Here is a 17,090-nt window from a genome sequence, read left to right as displayed (position 1 = left end):
GCATGTTGTGCTCTTGGTGTGATCTTTGTAGATCACCTACTCCAAGGGAAAGTAGCAACAGAAATGAGTTTCCTCCACTCATAGACAATTTCTCTCACTGTGGACTGATGACACTCTGGTCTTTAGAAATGCTTTTGCAGCCTTTTCCAGCTTCATGCATCCCTATAATTCGTCTTAAAAAGTCCTCAGAAAGTTGTTTTGATTGGTGCATTGTGCACAAAAACAGATCTTTCTGGAGAAGATCAGGTTCTGTCAGAAACCTGACTTTGTGAGTCCTTTTCATAGAACAGGGCACCTCTACAACCCACACTTCCTATCTCACTCCATTGGTTGAAACCCCTGACTCCAAATAGCTTTTGTAGAAGGCATTACCCCAGAGGCTCACATACTTTTTCCAACAATACTTGTAATATTGGATCCTTTTTCTCAATAAATAAATTAACAAGTATAACGTTTTTGTGTTATTTAATTAATTGATTTTTCTTTATCTAGTTCTGGGACTTGCACGAAGATCTGATCACATTTTATATCATACTTATGCAGAAATAGAGAAAATTCTACAGCGTTCTCAAACTTCCTAGCACCACTATATGCCACCATATATACAACCCTTTCATTTTCTTGCAGGCATACTCAATAAATCCATAATAGAATAATAACCATAATGGAATCAATGAAAGACTGCACCAATGAATAAGTGTGCATAAGACAAACTGTGCAAATATGAAAAGAAAGAAATAATAATAATAATAATAATAATAAATCAGCATTAAATATCAAGAACATGAGATGGAGAGTCCTTGAAAATGAGTCCATAGATTGTGGGAACATTTCAGTGAAGTTGAGTGAAGTTATCCCCTTTGGTTCAAGGGCCTGATGGTTGAGGGGTAATAAATGTTTCTGAAGCTGGTGGTGTGAGTCCTGAAGCTCCTGTACCTTTCTCCTGATGGCAGCAGCAAGATAAGTGAAAAGCTGTTCATATAGATCTAATCATTGCATCGTGCATTCAGGTAGAACAAGGTAAAATATTAACAAAGCAGTATGAAGTGCAAAATCTGCAGAGAAGGTGCACCTATCCACCTTTTCTAAAGCTTTCATGTCCTTCCTGTAATGAGGAGACCAGAATTGAACACAATATTCCATGTCTAAACGGGTTTTTAATAGAGCTGCAACATCGATGTAGGTTTATAGATGTTGGATATTATGAAGGAAATTCGGAGGAATGTGGAGACAGGTGTAGGGGAAGCTGTTGATCTGTGTGACCTTATCCTTGTTCTAGCTGTGGGAGAGGGTGTGGGAGAAGTGTGTGAAAAAGATTAAATCCAGTCAAAAAGTCTCTATCAACTATAGAGGAAAGAGGAAGACGAGAGGTTCCTGTATGGAAAGATTCATTGTCAGAGCCGATGTGAAGGAGATGGAGGAACAAGTGGAATGAAGCCTCTGCAGGAAACAAGGTGGAAATGTAGTTGAGATATGGGGTTAGTGTAGGAAGGCAGTGCTGAGGTAAATAATCAATTATACTTTTAATAGTGAAACAGATGTGAGGGGCTGAATAGCCTAGTTTGACTTAATACCAGGCTTTTTTTCACAATTGTTATAGTAGGTGATTTTATCTTTCCACGTATTGCCTGGGCCTCCGATACTGTAAAAGGAATATATGGGATAGAGTTTGTCAAATGTCTTTAGGAAAGTTTCCTTAAGGAGAACAACAGTACAATGGTCACTGTTATATTATTTCATTCATTATTATCGCACATTATTGCACTTTGGAAGCTGAGATCCTTCAATGCAGATATTGCATTGAAGACTAAATAAACTCATAGAGGCTGGAACCATCTGTGCCTGTTATCCAGACTCTTTGAGTTAGTGGTGGAGAGGAGGTCTCTAATCAAACTGTTATCCATTATGGACAATCTGACACATCCTCTCCATGACCTACTGAGTAAGCAGCGGAGCCCCCTTTCAAACAGACTCATTCAGCTCCACTGTCACAAGCATCGTTACAGAAAATCTGTCCTTCCAAATGCAGTGAGCATGCACAACAGTTCATCTCTGTGTGACAGGGGAACACACATCATATTGCAATAGTCTCTGCTTTATTATTTTGTACATTTTATAGCACAGTATTGCACATCGGTAAATTATTATTGTATATATTATTATTCTGTACTTTATTTATTTATACTTTATATATTTATTTTAAAATGTTGCTGCTGTAATGAAATAATTTTCCACTCGGGATCTTTAAAATATTTATTGTTGTTATTAATAATCAGTACATAGAAGTCCCAACGAGAGAGCGGGCAGTACTTGATTTGCTGTTAGGGAATGAGGCAGGGCAGGTGACAGAAGTATGTGTAGGGGAACATTTTGCATCAAGTGATCACAATGGCATTGCTTCAAGGTAAGCATGCAAGAAGATAGGTCTGATCCATGGGTTGAGATTCTAAGTTGGAGAAAGGCCAAATTTGATGGTGCGGGAGAGGATCTGGCAAGAGGGAATTGGGTCAGGCTGTTTTCTGGTAAAGGTGGACTTGGAAGGCCTTCAGACCTGAAATTTTGAGAGTGCAAAGCTTGTATGTGCCTGTCAGAATAAAAGGTAAAGATAACAGGTGTGGAGAACCTTGGTTTTCAAGAAATATTAAGGCCCTGGTTAAGGAAAACAGAGGGGGTACATAGGAAGTATAGGCAGGAAGTCACAGCTTGAACCACATCATCAAGTTCGCCAATGATACCAACGTGGTGGGTCTCATCAGCAAGAACGACGAGTCAGCTTACAAAGAAGAGGTGCAGCGGCTAACGGACTGGTGCAGAGCCAACAACCTGTCTCTGAATGTGAACAAAACAAAAGAAATGGTTGTTGACTTCAGGAGGGCATGGAGCGACCACTCCCCGCTGAACATCGACGGCTCCTCGGTAGAGATTGTAAAGAGCACCAAGTTTCTTGGTGTTCACCTGGCGGAGAATCTCACCTGGTCCCTCAACACCAGCTCCATAGCAAGGAAAGCCCAGCAGTGTCTCTACTTTTTGCAAAGGCTGAGGAAAGTCCATCTCCCACCCCCCATCCTCATCACATTCTACAGGGGTTGTATTGAGAGCATCCTGAGCAACTACATCACTGCCTGGTTCGGAAATTGCACCGTCTCGGATTGCAAGACCCTGCAGCGGATAGTGAGGTCAGCTGAGAAGATCATCAGGGTCTCTCTTCCTGCCGTCACAGACATTTACGCTAGAAGTTGCATCCGCAAAGGAAACAGCATTATGAAGGACCCCATGCACCCCTCATACAATCTCTTCTCCCTCCTGCCATCTGGGAAAAGGCTCCGAAGCATTCGGGCTCTTACGACCAGACTATGTAACAGTTTCTTCCCCCAAGCTATCAGACTCCTCAATACCCGAAGCCTGGACTGACACCTTGCCCTACTGTCCTGTTTATTATTTATTCTAATGACTGCACTGTTTTTGTGCACTTTATGCAGTCCAGTGTAGGTCTGTAGTCTAGTGTAGCTTTTTCTTTTTTTTTATTACGTAGTTCAGTCTAGTTTTTTGTACTGTGTCATGTAAACCATGGTCCTGAAAAACATTGTTTCATTTTTACTATGCATTGTACCAGCAGTTATGGTCGAAATGACAATAAAATTTGACTTGACTTGACGAGCTAGGAACAAATAAAGTGCTTATGGAATACAAGAAATGCAAGAGAAAGAAATCGGGAGGGCTAAAAAAAAAACAGCAGGAAGTTGCCCTAACAGACGAGGTGAAGGAGAATCCTAAGGGATTCTACAGATATGTTAAGAGCAAAAGGATTGCAAGGGACAAAATTAGTCCTCTGGAAAATCAGAATGGTAATCCATGCCTGGAGCCAAAAGAGATGGGGGAGATCTTAATTTTTTTTTGCATCTGTATTTACTCAGGAGATGGGCACAGAGTCTATAGAAGTGAAGCAAAGTGGCATCAACTTCATGGACCCTGTACAGGTTACAGAGGAGGAGGTGTTAACAGTCCTCAGGCAAATTATGGTGGCTAAATCCCCAGGGCCTGATGAGGTGTTCCCTCAGATCTTACAGGAGACTAGTGCAGAAATTGCCGGGGCCCTAGCAGGGGTATTTAAATTACCCTTGAAGTGCCAAAGGATTAGAGGATAGTCAGTATTGTTCCACTGTTTAAGAAAAGTTCTAAAAATAAACAGGAAGTTATAGATATCAGCAGTGGGAAAGTTATTGAAAGGCATTCTATGGGATTGGGTAAATAAGTATTTGGTTAGACATGGACCGATTAAGGATAGTCACCGTTGCTTCATGCATGATAGGTTATGTCTAATCAATCTTTTTTGAGCGTTTTTTGAGGAATTTACCAGGAAATTGGATGAAGGCAAGGCAGTGGATGTTTTCCACATGGACTTCAGCGAGGTATTTGACAGGGTCCCACGTGGGAGGCTGGTCAGGAAGGCTCAGTCACTTGGCATTCAAGGTGAGGTAGTAAATTGGATTAGACATTGTCTTTGTGGGAGAAGCCGGAGAGTGGAGTGGGATTTGGACCAGCTGGGAGAATAGGCTGAGAAATGGCAGATGGAATTTAATGTAGACAAGTGCGAGGTGTTGCATTTTGGCAGAGCCAGCCAGGATAGGTCTTACACGGAGAACAGTAGGGCACCAAGCAGTGCAGTAGAGCCCATAGTTCATTGAATGTGGCACCACGGATCGTAAAGAAAACTTCTGGCACGTTGGCTTTCATAAATCAAAGTATTGAGTACAGGAGGTGAGACATTTTGTTGAAGCTGTATAAGACATCAGTGATGCCTAACTTGGGGTATTGTGTGCAGTTTTGGTCACCTACCTACAGGAAAGATGTAAATAAGGTTGAAAGAATTCAGAGAAAATTTACAAGGATGTTGCCAGGCCTGGAGAACTTGAGTTGTAAGGAATGATTAAATACGTTAGGACATTATTCCTTGCAACATAGAAGTTTGGGAGGAGATTTGATAGAGGTATACAACATTATGGGAGGGGTAAACGCAAGTGGGCTTTTTTCCACTGAGTTTGGGTGGGACTACAACCAGAGGCCATGGGTTAAGGGTGAAAGGTGAAAATTTTAAGGGGAATATGAGGGGAAATTTCTCCACCTAGTTGGTAGTGAGAGTATGGAACAAGCTGCCAGCACAAGTGGTGCATATGAGCTTAATTTTAAAGTTTAAAAGGAACTTGGATAGATACATGGGTGGTAGGGCTATGGAGGGCACTTCTGGTTTTGACTAGATGGGTTGAAGGATCTGTTACTATGCAGTATTTTTCTATGACACTAATTGCAAATCACAAGTGGCTGTACTATGGGAAAATACCTGAGAACCGTTCTCGGAAACTTTGCCAAACTAAATTTGTTACTGATGTCCGGGAAAGTGATCGAAAGCTTGACTGAAAGACCAGTGTTTTGGAAAACGTCCTGAAGGAGGGAAGTGATGCAGAGAGGGTTCGGGGTGGAATAAGGCTCTAGAAGTATGCTTGGCTTCCAAGGGTGAGGCAATTCCAATCAGGGTTGTACCACAGGCCAGATTTGAACGAGCCCTCTGAAAGAGAGAAAGAGAGAGGTTTCAGGATCACGGTCAGACTGTGTATGGTGAAAATTTGTTGTTTTGTGGCAGCAGTACAGTGCTAGTTATAAATGTTTACTGCAAGTTTCAAGAAAAAAATAAACCATGTAGCAGAGGAATAGTGAGGTAGTATTCATGGGTTTGTGGACTGTTCAGAATTCCGGTGGCAGAGAGGAAGAAGCAATTCCTCAAGCATTGAGTGTGTGCTTTCAGGCTCCTGTACCTCCTCCCTAATAGTGAGACTGAGACTTCAAAATTTCCCACCATCGAGGACTTCATGGGCCCAAGCTTCCCCACTAATAGATAGACAATGACTTGACAAAGAGGTACAATGACAATTTGGATAGACCCAATGAGATGGTCTGTACATACCAGCTGTGTTGTGAAAAAAGCACAACAGTGCTTCTTTTACCTCAGACAGTTGAGGAAGTTTGGTATGGGCCCCCAGATCCTAAGAACTTTCTGCAGGGGCACAATTGAGAGCATCCGGACTGGCTGCATCACTGCCTGATATGGGGACTGTACTTCCCTCAATCACAGGACTCTGCAGAGAGTAGTGCAGACAGCCCAGCGCATCTGTAGATGTGAACCTCCCACTATTCATGACATTTACAGAGCTGTGTAAAAAGGGCCCGAAAAATCTTTGGGGACCTAAGTCACCCCAACCACAAACTGTTCCAGCTGCTACCATCCAGAAAACGGTACTGCAACATAAAAACCAGGCCCAACAGGCTCCAGGAAAGCTTCTTCCACCAGGCCATCAGGCTGATTAATTCATGCTGATACAATTGTATTCCTATGTTATTTCACTGTCCTGTTGTACATACTATTTATTACAAATTACTATAAATTGCACATTGTACATTTAGATGAGACATAACGTAAAGATTTTTACTCCTCCTATATGTGAAGGATGTAAGTAATAAAGTCAATTCAATTTAAACCCAATACCCTGTTTGCTCACCTGGTTGGATGCTTGAGAACCCAAGGCATTATTTTGAGGAAGGTTAAGGCCAGTCTCTCTGGTAACCTGGCCAATGAAAGGGTAACCTACCCCCTTGATAGGCGTTCCTTCAGAAAATGGGCTCGTTTTCTGGTCTGCTTTTTCTGGGAGGTTGCTGTGCACAGTTTGGCTGCTGTAATTCCTTCAGTACATCTGTGGCTAAATTTCAAAGAACCATTTCATTGTGTGCATGAGGCCTTGGGATGTCCTCGCGCACCATACTGATGTGAGATCTTCTTTGGACATGGGCAGAGAAGCCAGTGCATGCGGTTAAAAATCACTTTGTTAACTGTGTGGAGAGCTTGTGTGTGGAGGCCGAGATGTATTTCAATTGTAGCATGTTTATTTAATTATTTGAAACATGCAGTCATCCATATGAAATGCTTTATCTTGTGTTAAAGCATTTCCTGACAGGAATTGTCGAGTGAGGCCTGTTAAATTGAATGGGGCCAAACATGGGTGCTCTGTGATACACCATCTGTGTCTGATTAGCACGGGGGTTGGATTTCTGCAGCGTACACAACTGCTGCAAGACCCTGGCAGGACTGTTGAAAGAGGAAATGGTGCAGGATTGTTTATTACCCGTTGTTCTCAGGGACCGGTCATGATTTCATAGTATTAATGCGAAGCTGATGTTTTCGACCGACAGTGACTCAACGTATTGTGTATGGCGCTTTCAACCGGCTTAGCTTCGCCGGACATGACTGTTTACTATACAAACTTAACACTGAAATCTGTTCTCTTCAGAAATACAGTACTGTGCAAGAGTCTTAGGCACATTGAAACTGTGTGTGTGGATATATATCCAGGGTGACCAAGACTTTTGCACATATCGTATTTTCAATGTGGAGTTGAGAGTGAGATTTTAAATCTGGTGGGAGCAAAGGATGTTGGGAATGGCGAGGGTGCAGTGCTGCAGGAAGGGTGTGGGACAGGTGGCAGAGAAGGAATGCCAGGGCTGGGGGGGGGGGGGTGGTACAGGTGCAGATACACCCAGCCCTGAGACACCAGGCAAGGGTCTTTTGATTCCAAACAGTTAGTTTGTTGATCATTACAGAATGTCTCTCTGGTGCTTCCCACTCCCTCCCATCTCCCTTCCCCTTTCCCCAACCATCATTCCCCTCTCCCTGCCCCCTTCCCACTCTCAGTCCACAATAGAGACCCATATCAGAATCAGATTTATCATCATATGTCATGAAAGTTGTTTTTTTGTGGCAGCAGTACAGTGCAATACATAAAATTGCTACAGTACTGTACAAAAGTCTTAAGCTCCCTTTTGCTTTTGATAGTGAAATAGCCAAAGACAGTTCTTGGGATAGTCGCCAAGCTAAATTTGATACTGATCCACTTATGGAAATGTCAGGGAAAATGACCCAACATTTGCCTGCAAGAATCTTAGTAAATATCTTAAGGGAAGAAAGAAATGCAGAGAGAGTTTGGAACAGAATAAATCCCTAGACAACAGGAAATGATGAACAAGCCATATTTGAATGAGCCCTCTAGTGAGAGAAGTTCAAAGTAAATTTTATTAAAAACGTACATATATGTCACTACATACAACCCTGAGATTCATTTTCCTGTGGGCATACTCAGCAAATCTATATAATAGTAACTGTAAAATAATCAATGACAGATCAACTAGAGTGCAGAAGACAACAAACTGTGCAATTGCAAATATAAATAAATAGCAATAAATAATGAGAACATGAGATACAGTGTTCTTAAAGTGAGATCATTGGTTTTTATTCAAGAACCTGATCCTGAGGGGTAGTAACTGTTCTTGAACCTGGTGGTGAAAGTCCTGAGGCTCTTGGACTTTCTAGCTGAAGGCAGCAGTGAGAAGAGAGCACGGCCTGGGTGGTGGGGATCTCTGATGATGGATGCTGCTTTCCTACGACAGCATTTCACACATATGTGTTCAATGTTTAGGAGGGCTTTCCCTGTGATGGACTGGGCAAAATCGACTAGCTTTTTGTAGGATTTTCTGTTGAAAGGCATTGGTGTTTCCATACCAAGCTGAGATGCAGCCAGTCAATACAATCTCCACTACAGATCTATAGAAGTTTCTCAAGGTCAGAATAAGATTTATTATCACTGACATTCAGTAATCATAAAATTTATTTACTGTAAGTAAAAATAAAAATAAATAAATTGTACAAAAGAGAATAGTGAGATAATGTTGATGGGTTCATCGTCCATTCAGAAATGTGCTGACTGAGGGGATGACTGAGCATGTCTCCAGGCTCCTGTGCTTTTTGATGGGCACTTCCATGCAGGTGTCCATTTGCTATACGTCCTTTGTCTATAGTATAGTGGCAATTGCTCCCAACATATCGATGCAGCTATAAAGAAGGCAAGACAGCGGCTACATTTCATTAGGAGTTTGAAGAGACTCCTAATGCACACACTTAGTGATTCAGAAACAGCTGAAGCCTGAAGGCACACACTCGGTGTTTCAGGAACAGCTTCTTCCCCTCTGTCATCCGATTCCTAAATGAATATTGAACCCATGAACACGGCCTCCCTTTTTTTTGTATTATTTCTGGTTTGCACTATTTTTAATTTAACTATTTAATATACATATATACTTACTGTAATTGACTTTAATTTTTTTTCTATATTATCATGTCTTGCATTGTACTGCTGCCACAATGTTAGCAAATTTCACAACATGTGCCAGTGATATTAAATCTGATTCTGATTTTAAACTCTTTTTCAGTAAAAGGCTTGAAGTATTTTAGTTAACCCTCACGGATCGCAGTGCATCCAGCTTTTCACTCTGTCACCTGCAAAAATATTTATGCAGAAATTAGAAATAAAAATGGGGAATCCTGAAAATGGACAGTAGACAGTAATGTACAGAGAGAGGGAGAGGAGGAGGCCCACCTCTCATTGCTACCATCAATCAAAGGCAAATCAAAACAAGTTTATTATCAAAGTATGCATATGCCACCATATACAAGACTGAACAACACACTCAAAATACTGGAAGAGCTCAGCAGGCCAGGCGGAATCTATGAAGAAGAGTACATTCGAAGTTTCGGACCGAAACCCTTCAGCAGAACTGGAGAAAAAAAGCTGATGAGGAGATTTAAAAGATGGGGGGTGGTGAGAGAGAAGCGCACGCAAGGTGATAGGTGAAACCTGGAGGGGGAAGGATGAAGTTAAGAGCTGGGGAAGTTGATTGATGAGATAGGGTGAGCTGGGAAGTTGATTGGTGAGATAGGGTGAGCTGGGAGTTGATTGGTGAGATAGGGTGAGGTGGGAGTTGATTGATGAGATAGGGTGAGCTGGGAAGTTGATTGGTGAGATAGGGTGAGCTGGGAGTTGATTGGTGAGATAGGGTGATGTGGGAGTTGTTTGAGATAGGATGAACTGGGAGTTGATTGGTGAGATAGGGTGAGCTGGGAGTTGATTGGTGAGATAGGGTGAGCTGGGAGTTGATGAGATAGGGTGAGCTGGGAGTTGATGAGATAGGGTGAGCTGGGAGTTGATGAGATAGGGTGAGCTGGGAGTTGATTGATGTGATAGGGTGAGCTGGAAAGTTGATTGGTGAGATAGGGTGAGCTGGGAGTTGATTGGTGAGATAGGGTGAGCTGGGAGTTGATTGGTGAGATAGGGTGAGCTGGGAGTTGATTGATGTGATAGGGTGAGCTGGGAGTTGATTGATGTGATAGGGTGAGCTGGGAAGTTGATGTGATAGGGTGAGCTGGAAAGTTGATTGGTGAGATAGGGTGAGCTGGGAGTTGATTGGTGAGATAGGGTGAGCTGGGAAGTTGATTGGTGAGATAGGGTGAGCTGGGAGTTGATCGGTGAGATAGGGTGAGCTGGGAGTTGATCGGTGAGATAGGGTGAGCTGGGAAGTTGATTGATGTGATAGGGTGAGCTGGGAAGTTGATTGGTGAGATAGGGTGAGCTGGGAAGTTGATTGGTGAGATAGGGTGAGTTGGGAAGTTGATTGATGTGATAGGGTGAGCTGGGAGTTGATCGGTGAGATAGGGTGAGCTGGGAAGTTGATTGATGTGATAGGGTGAGCTGGGAAGTTGATGTGATAGGGTGAGCTGGGAAGTTGATTGATGAGATAGGGTGAGCTGGGAAGTTGATTGGTGAGATAGGGTGATGTGGGAGTTGTTTGAGATAGGATGAACTGGGAGTTGATTGGTGAGATAGGGTGAGCTGGGAGTTGATTGGTGAGATAGGGTGAGCTGGGAGTTGATTGGTGAGATAGGGTGAGCTGGGAGTTGATTGATGTGATAGGGTGAGCTGGAAAGTTGATTGGTGAGATAGGGTGAGCTGGGAGTTGATTGGTGAGATAGGGTGAGCTGGGAGTTGATCGGTGAGATAGGGTGAGCTGGGAAGTTGATTGATGTGATAGGGTGAGCTGGGAAGTTGATGTGATAGGGTGAGCTGGGAAGTTGATTGGTGAGATAGGGTGAGCTGGGAGTTGATCGGTGAGATAGGGTGAGCTGGGAGTTGATCGGTGAGATAGGGTGAGCTGGGAAGTTGATTGATGTGATAGGGTGAGCTGGGAAGTTGATTGGTGAGAGGGTGAGCTGGGAAGTTGATTGGTGAGATAGGGTGAGCTGGGAAGTTGATTGATGTGATAGGGTGAGCTGGGAGTTGATCGGTGAGATAGGGTGAGCTGGGAAGTTGATTGATGTGATAGGGTGAGCTGGGAAGTTGATGTGATAGGGTGAGCTGGGAAGTTGATTGATGAGATAGGGTGAGCTGGGAAGTTGATTGGTGAGATAGGGTGAGCTGGGAAGTTGATTGATGAGATAGGGTGAGCTGGGAAGTTGATCGGTGAGATAGGGTGAGCTGGGAAGTTGATCGGTGAGATAGGGTGAGCTGGGAAGTTGATCGGTGAGATAGGGTGAGCTGGGAGTTGATCGGTGAGATAGGGTGAGCTGGGAGTTGATCGGTGAGATAGGGTGAGCTGGGAAGTTGATTGGTGTGATAGGGTGAGCTGGGAGTTGATTGATGAGATAGGGTGAGCTGGGAGTTGATTGGTGAGATAGGGTGAGCTGGGAGTTGATTGGTGAGATAGGGTGAGCTGGGAAGTTGATTGGTGAGATAGGGTGAGCTGGGAAGTTGATTGATGTGATAGGGTGAGCTGGGAAGTTGATTGATGTGATAGGGTGAGCTGGGAAGTTGATTGATGTGATAGGGTGAGCTGGGAAGTTGATGTGATAGGGTGAGCTGGGAAGTTGATTGATGAGATAGGGTGAGCTGGGAGTTGATTGGTGAGGTAGGGTGAGCTGGGAAGTTGATTGGTGAGATAGGGTGAGCTGGGAAGTTGATGAGATAGGGTGAGCTGGGAAGTTGATGTGATAGGGTGAGCTGGGAAGTTGATTGATGAGATAGGGTGAGCTGGGAGTTGATTGGTGAGATAGGGTGAGCTGGGAGTTGATTGGTGAGATAGGGTGAGCTGGGAGTTGATTGGTGTGATAGGGTGAGCTGGGAGTTGATTGGTGAGGTAGGGTGAGCTGGGAAGTTGATTGGTGAGATAGGGTGAGCTGGGAAGTTGATGAGATAGGGTGAGCTGGGAGTTAATTGGTGAGGTAGGGTGAGCTGGGAAGTTGATTGGTGAGATGGGCTAAGCTGGGAAGTTGATGTGATAGGGTGAGCTGGGAAGTTGATTGGTGAGATAGGGTGAGCTGGGAAATTGATGTGATAGGGTGAGCTGGGAAGTTGATTGGTGAGATAGGGTGAGCTGGGAGTTGATTGGTGAGATAGGGTGAGCTGGGAGTTGATTGGTGAGATAGGGTGAGCTGGGAAGTTGATGTGATAGGGTGAGGTGGGAGTTGATTGGTGAGATAGGGTGAGCTGGGAAGTTGATTGGTGAGATAGGGTGAGCTGGGAGTTGATTGGTGAGATAGGGTGAGCTGGGAGTTGATTGGTGAGATAGGGTGAGCTGGGAGTTGATTGGTGAGATAGGGTGAGCTGGGAAGTTGATTGGTGAGATAGGGTGAGCTGGGAGTTGATTGGTGTGATAGGGTGAGCTGGGTGTTGATCGTTGAGATAGGGTGAGCTGGGAAGTTGATCAGTGAGATAGGGTGAGCTGGGAGTTGATCGGTGTGATAGGGTGAGCTGGGAGTTGATCGGTGAGATAGGGTGAGCTGGGAAGTTGATTGGTGAGATAGGGTGAGCTGGGAAGTTGATTGGTGAGATAGGGTGAGCTGGGAAGTTGATTGGTGAGATAGGGTGAGCTGGGAAGTTGATTGGTGAGATAGGGTGAGCTGGGAGTTGATTGGTGAGATGATGTTTCACTTTTCACCTGGTGTTTCTCTCTCGCCACCCCCATCTTTTAAATCTACACCTCAGCCTTTTTTCTCCAGTCCTGCAAAGGGTTTCGGCCCGAAATGTTGCCTGTACTTTTCTCCATAGATTCTGCCTGGCCTGCTGAGTTCCTCCAGCATTTGTGTGTGTTGCTCGGATTTCCAGCATCTGCAGATTTACTTTTGTTTGTGGTTTAATATATAAGATTGAGATTCATTTCCAGGCATTTATGGGAAAGTAACGAAACACAGTAGATTTCACGATAAACTATACATACACAAAGGCTGACAAACAACCAGTGTGCATTCGGTGGGAACAGGAGCTTGAAGCATTTTAGAAGCAGCTTCTTCCCCTCTGCCATTAGATAGTAAGTGTGATGACTGCAGGGAAATGAGGAAAGGGGGATGGATTTGATGGGCTTGTTTCCTTGGTAATTAGTGTCTTCCATTGAGTGGTTTGGCTTCCTTATGAATAATGCAGAAGAATAGTGTAACAAATAGTGCAGGAAATGTCTTATCCAGTTCCAGGCACTATGCAGTCCGGTTTTTAGACTATCTGGTGCAAGTCACACAAACTCACCTGCATTGAAAGTAAACAGAATCAGGTTTACTATTTATTTTATTTTATTTATTACTCTGGAGATACAACATGGAACAGACCTGATACACCATCAATAACTCTCGGAGACAGGAGGCGAACGATAGGCTTATATTAGCAGCAAAAGTGACCACGACATCCTGGAGGGAGGGGCAGTGCCTCCAATCGCCTTTATACAGGGGTCTGTGGTTGGAGCCACAGGAGCAGTCAGCAGAGGGGCGTGTCCAGATAGGTATACACATAGTTTACCACATTCACTCCCCCCCCCCCCCTTTGTTTTAAAAGAGAGTCCCCACGGGGCGAAGTTTCTTACAAGTATATTTACAGGTTAAGTCTATCAGGCGGTCGAGTCCGTTGCTGCGATCTACGTAGCTCCGGTGGTGATGGCACTGGTGACGGTGGTTGTGCTGGCTCCGGCCTGACTTGAGGTGCCAGCCCGTTAGGCGTCAGTAATCCCTCCTGCATGTGCATGGGCCTGGTATGGGAGTGTCGTGAGGAGTCTGTGTAGGGCTTGGTGTGCGCGGTGTCTCGTGGGTATATACATCGGTGGGTACGGGGTTCATAGTCACCGTGGAGTGTTCGGGGTAGGGGTCTGGTGCTCCTGCGGGTGCCAGGTCGCGGACAGAGACCGTGTCCTTCCGCCCATCAGGTAAGACCACGTAGGCATACTGGGGGTTTGCATGAAGTAGGTGAACCCTCTCGACCATCGGGGAGTATTTATTGCTCCTCGCATGTTTCCGGAGCAGCACTGGCCCTGGGGACGTCAGCCAAGCCAGTTGGGTGGTCCCAGGGGCAGACTTCCTGGGAAAAGAAGAGAGTCGCTCATGAGGGGTAACATTGGTGGATGTGCATAACAGGGAGCGGATGGAGTGGAGTGCCTCGGGGAGAACCTCCTGCCTGCGAGAGACCGGCAATCCCTTTGACCTAAGGGCTAAGAGTGTGGCCTTCCACACCGTGGCATTCTCCCTCTCCACCTGTCCATTCCCCTGGGGATTATAGCTCGTGGTCCTACTAGTAGCAATGCCCCTAGCCAGCAGGTACTGGCGCAGCTCGTCACTCATAAACGAGGACCCTCTATCACTGTGGATATAGCAGGGATATCCAAACAGAGTGAAGAGCTGGCGCAGGGCTTTTATGACGGACGTGGCAGTGGTATCGGGGCAGGGGATGGCAAAGGGGAACCACGAGTACTCGTTGATTATGTTGAGAAAGTAGACATTGCGGTCGGTGGAGGGAAGGAGGCCCTTAATGTCGACACTCAGTCGCTCAAAGGGGCGGGTGGCCTTGATAAGTTGTGCCTGTTCAGGACAGTAGAAATGCGGTTTGCACTCAGCGCAGACTTGGTAGTCCCTGGTCATCGTCCTGATTTCCTCACGGGAGTAAGGCAGGTTCCAGGCTTTCACGAAGTGGTAAAGTCGGGTGACCCCCGGGTGGCAAAGATCTGCATGGAGGGCTTATAGCCGGTCGAGCTGCGTGCTGGCGCACACTCCCCAGGATAGGGCATCAGGGGGCTCATTGAGCCTTCCAGGCCGGTACAGGATATCATAGTTGTAGGTGGAGAGTTCTATACTCCACCGCAAAATTTTAGCATTTTTGATTTTGCCCCACTGTTGGTTCGTGAACATGAACACAACTGAACGCTGGTCGGTCAGCAAGGTGAACCTTTTGCCGGCAAGATAGTGCCTCCAGTGCCTAATAGCCTCCACTATGGCCTGGGCTTCTTTCTCCACCGCGGAGTGCCGAATTTCAGGGCCCTGAAGGGTATGAGAGAAGAATACTACCAGCCTTCCTGCCTGATTGAGGGTAGCAGCCAGCGCGAAGTCAGAGGTGTCACTCTCTACTTGGAAGGGAATGGTCTTGTCCACCGCATGCATCGTTGCTTTGGCAATGTGCCCTTTAATGCGGCTGAAGGCCGCGCGGGCCTCGGCTGAGAGGAGAAATGTGGTGGACTTGACCTGGGGGCAGGCCTTGTCTGCGTAGTGAGGGACCCATTGGGCGTAATAGGAAAAGAAGCCCAGGCACCGTTTGAGGGCTCTGAGGGTGGTGGGAAGAGGGAGTTCCAACAGGGGGGCGCATATGGTCGGGGTCAGGGCCAATGACCTCGTTCTCCACGACATTCCCAAGGATAGCAAGTCAGGTTGTTCTGAACACACACCTGTCCCTGTTAGAGGTGAGGTTAAGAGATTTGGCCGCTTGGAGAAATCATTGGAGGTTGGCGTTGTGATCCTGCCAGTCGTGATGGTGATGTTATCCAGATATGGGAACGTGGCCTTCAGTTGGCACTAGTCCACCATCCGGTCCATTTTCCTCTGGAAGACAGAGACACCATTCGTGACACCAAAGGGGACGCGCAGGAAGTGATAGAGCCTGCCGCCCGCCTCGAAGGCGGTGTAGGGGCGGTCCTCCGGGCGGATGGGGAGCTGATGGTAAGCAGATTTCAGGTCTATGGTCGAGTACACCTTGTACTGAGCTATCTGATTAACCATATCCCGATGCGGGGTCGGGGGTACGCGTCAAGCTGCGTGAACCTATTGATGGTCTGGCTATAGTCCACGACCATCCTATTTTTCTGCCCTGTCCGAACAACGACCACCTGGGCCCTCCAAGGACTTGTGCTTGGCTCAATGATCCCCTCCCTGAGCAGCCGCTGCACCTCCGACTGAATGAAGGCCCTGTCCCCCGCGCTGTACCTCCTGCTTTTGGTTGCCACAGGCTTACAGTCAGGGGTCAGGTTGGTGAACAGCGGTGGGGAAGGGATCTTGAGGGTGGAGAGGCTGCAAGTGGTGTCGGTAGCGCAGCCGTTGGCATGGTGTTGGGTGGGATGTGCGGGTCGGTGTGTGTGTGTGGTCAGTAGGAGGATATATGACGAAGTCCCACAAAACTAAGGACTTCTGACAGTGGTTGGTGGGAGGGGCCCATCATAATCCATTGTCACACTTTTCAGGTGGCTCTGGAAGTCGAGCCCCAGTAGCACAGGGGCGTACAGTTGAGGCATGACCAGTAACGCAAAGTTCCGATAGTCTGTGCCCTGCACCACCAATGTCGCTGCACAACCCCCCCCCGGATGTCTGTGGAATGCGATCCAGAAGCCATGGTGACCCTCTGGCTTACCGGCTATGTCACGAGTCTGCAGCGTTGCACCGTGTCCGGGTGAATAAAACTCTCAGTGCTGCCCGTGTCAAACAGGCAGCTAGTCCTGTGCCCCTCCACCAGGATGTCCATCACCGACCTGGCAAGCTGGTGTGGAGAGCTTTGGTCGAGGGTCACGGAGGCCAGATTTGCATCGCTGTCTAGGTGCCCGGTAAACACCCGTGGGTCGGGGGCGGGGTGAGGAGGCGCCGACCAAGGTGGCTGCCCCCATGCCTCGCATGCGGACTGACCCTGGAGAGGAGAATTTTGTGCATCGTTGCCGGCTCGGTCACACGACTCTCTTCCAGGTACGATTGGAAGCATGCAAGCCAGAGTTCAAAAGCGATGCTGGCTTCCAGAGATTGAGGGTCAATATCCAATCCTTCGGGTCATAAACTGCTCTCCATGTTTTAAAATGCTGCTAATAAAATTGATGCACCATCAATAACTCTCGGAGACGGGAGGCAATCGATAGGCTTATATTAGCAGCAAAAG

At 46.2% G+C, this 17,090-nt stretch overlaps 1 protein-coding gene across 1 annotated transcript in view; it reads left to right on the top strand.

The window, feature by feature from the left end:
* LOC132399084 (arf-GAP with dual PH domain-containing protein 1-like) overlaps window positions 1-17,090 on the top strand; it is a 169,803-nt gene that overhangs the window by 89,744 nt on the left and 62,969 nt on the right. The window contains exon 4 of the mRNA XM_059979040.1: window positions 4,347-4,379. Coding sequence (XP_059835023.1) covers window positions 4,347-4,379 — 33 coding nt within the window. The remainder of the gene's footprint in view (window positions 1-4,346; window positions 4,380-17,090) is intronic.

Source organism: Hypanus sabinus, chromosome 9, assembly GCF_030144855.1.
Source record: "Hypanus sabinus isolate sHypSab1 chromosome 9, sHypSab1.hap1, whole genome shotgun sequence".
NCBI lineage: Eukaryota > Metazoa > Chordata > Chondrichthyes > Myliobatiformes > Dasyatidae > Hypanus > Hypanus sabinus.
This window is presented reverse-complemented; position numbering and strand designations above follow the sequence as displayed.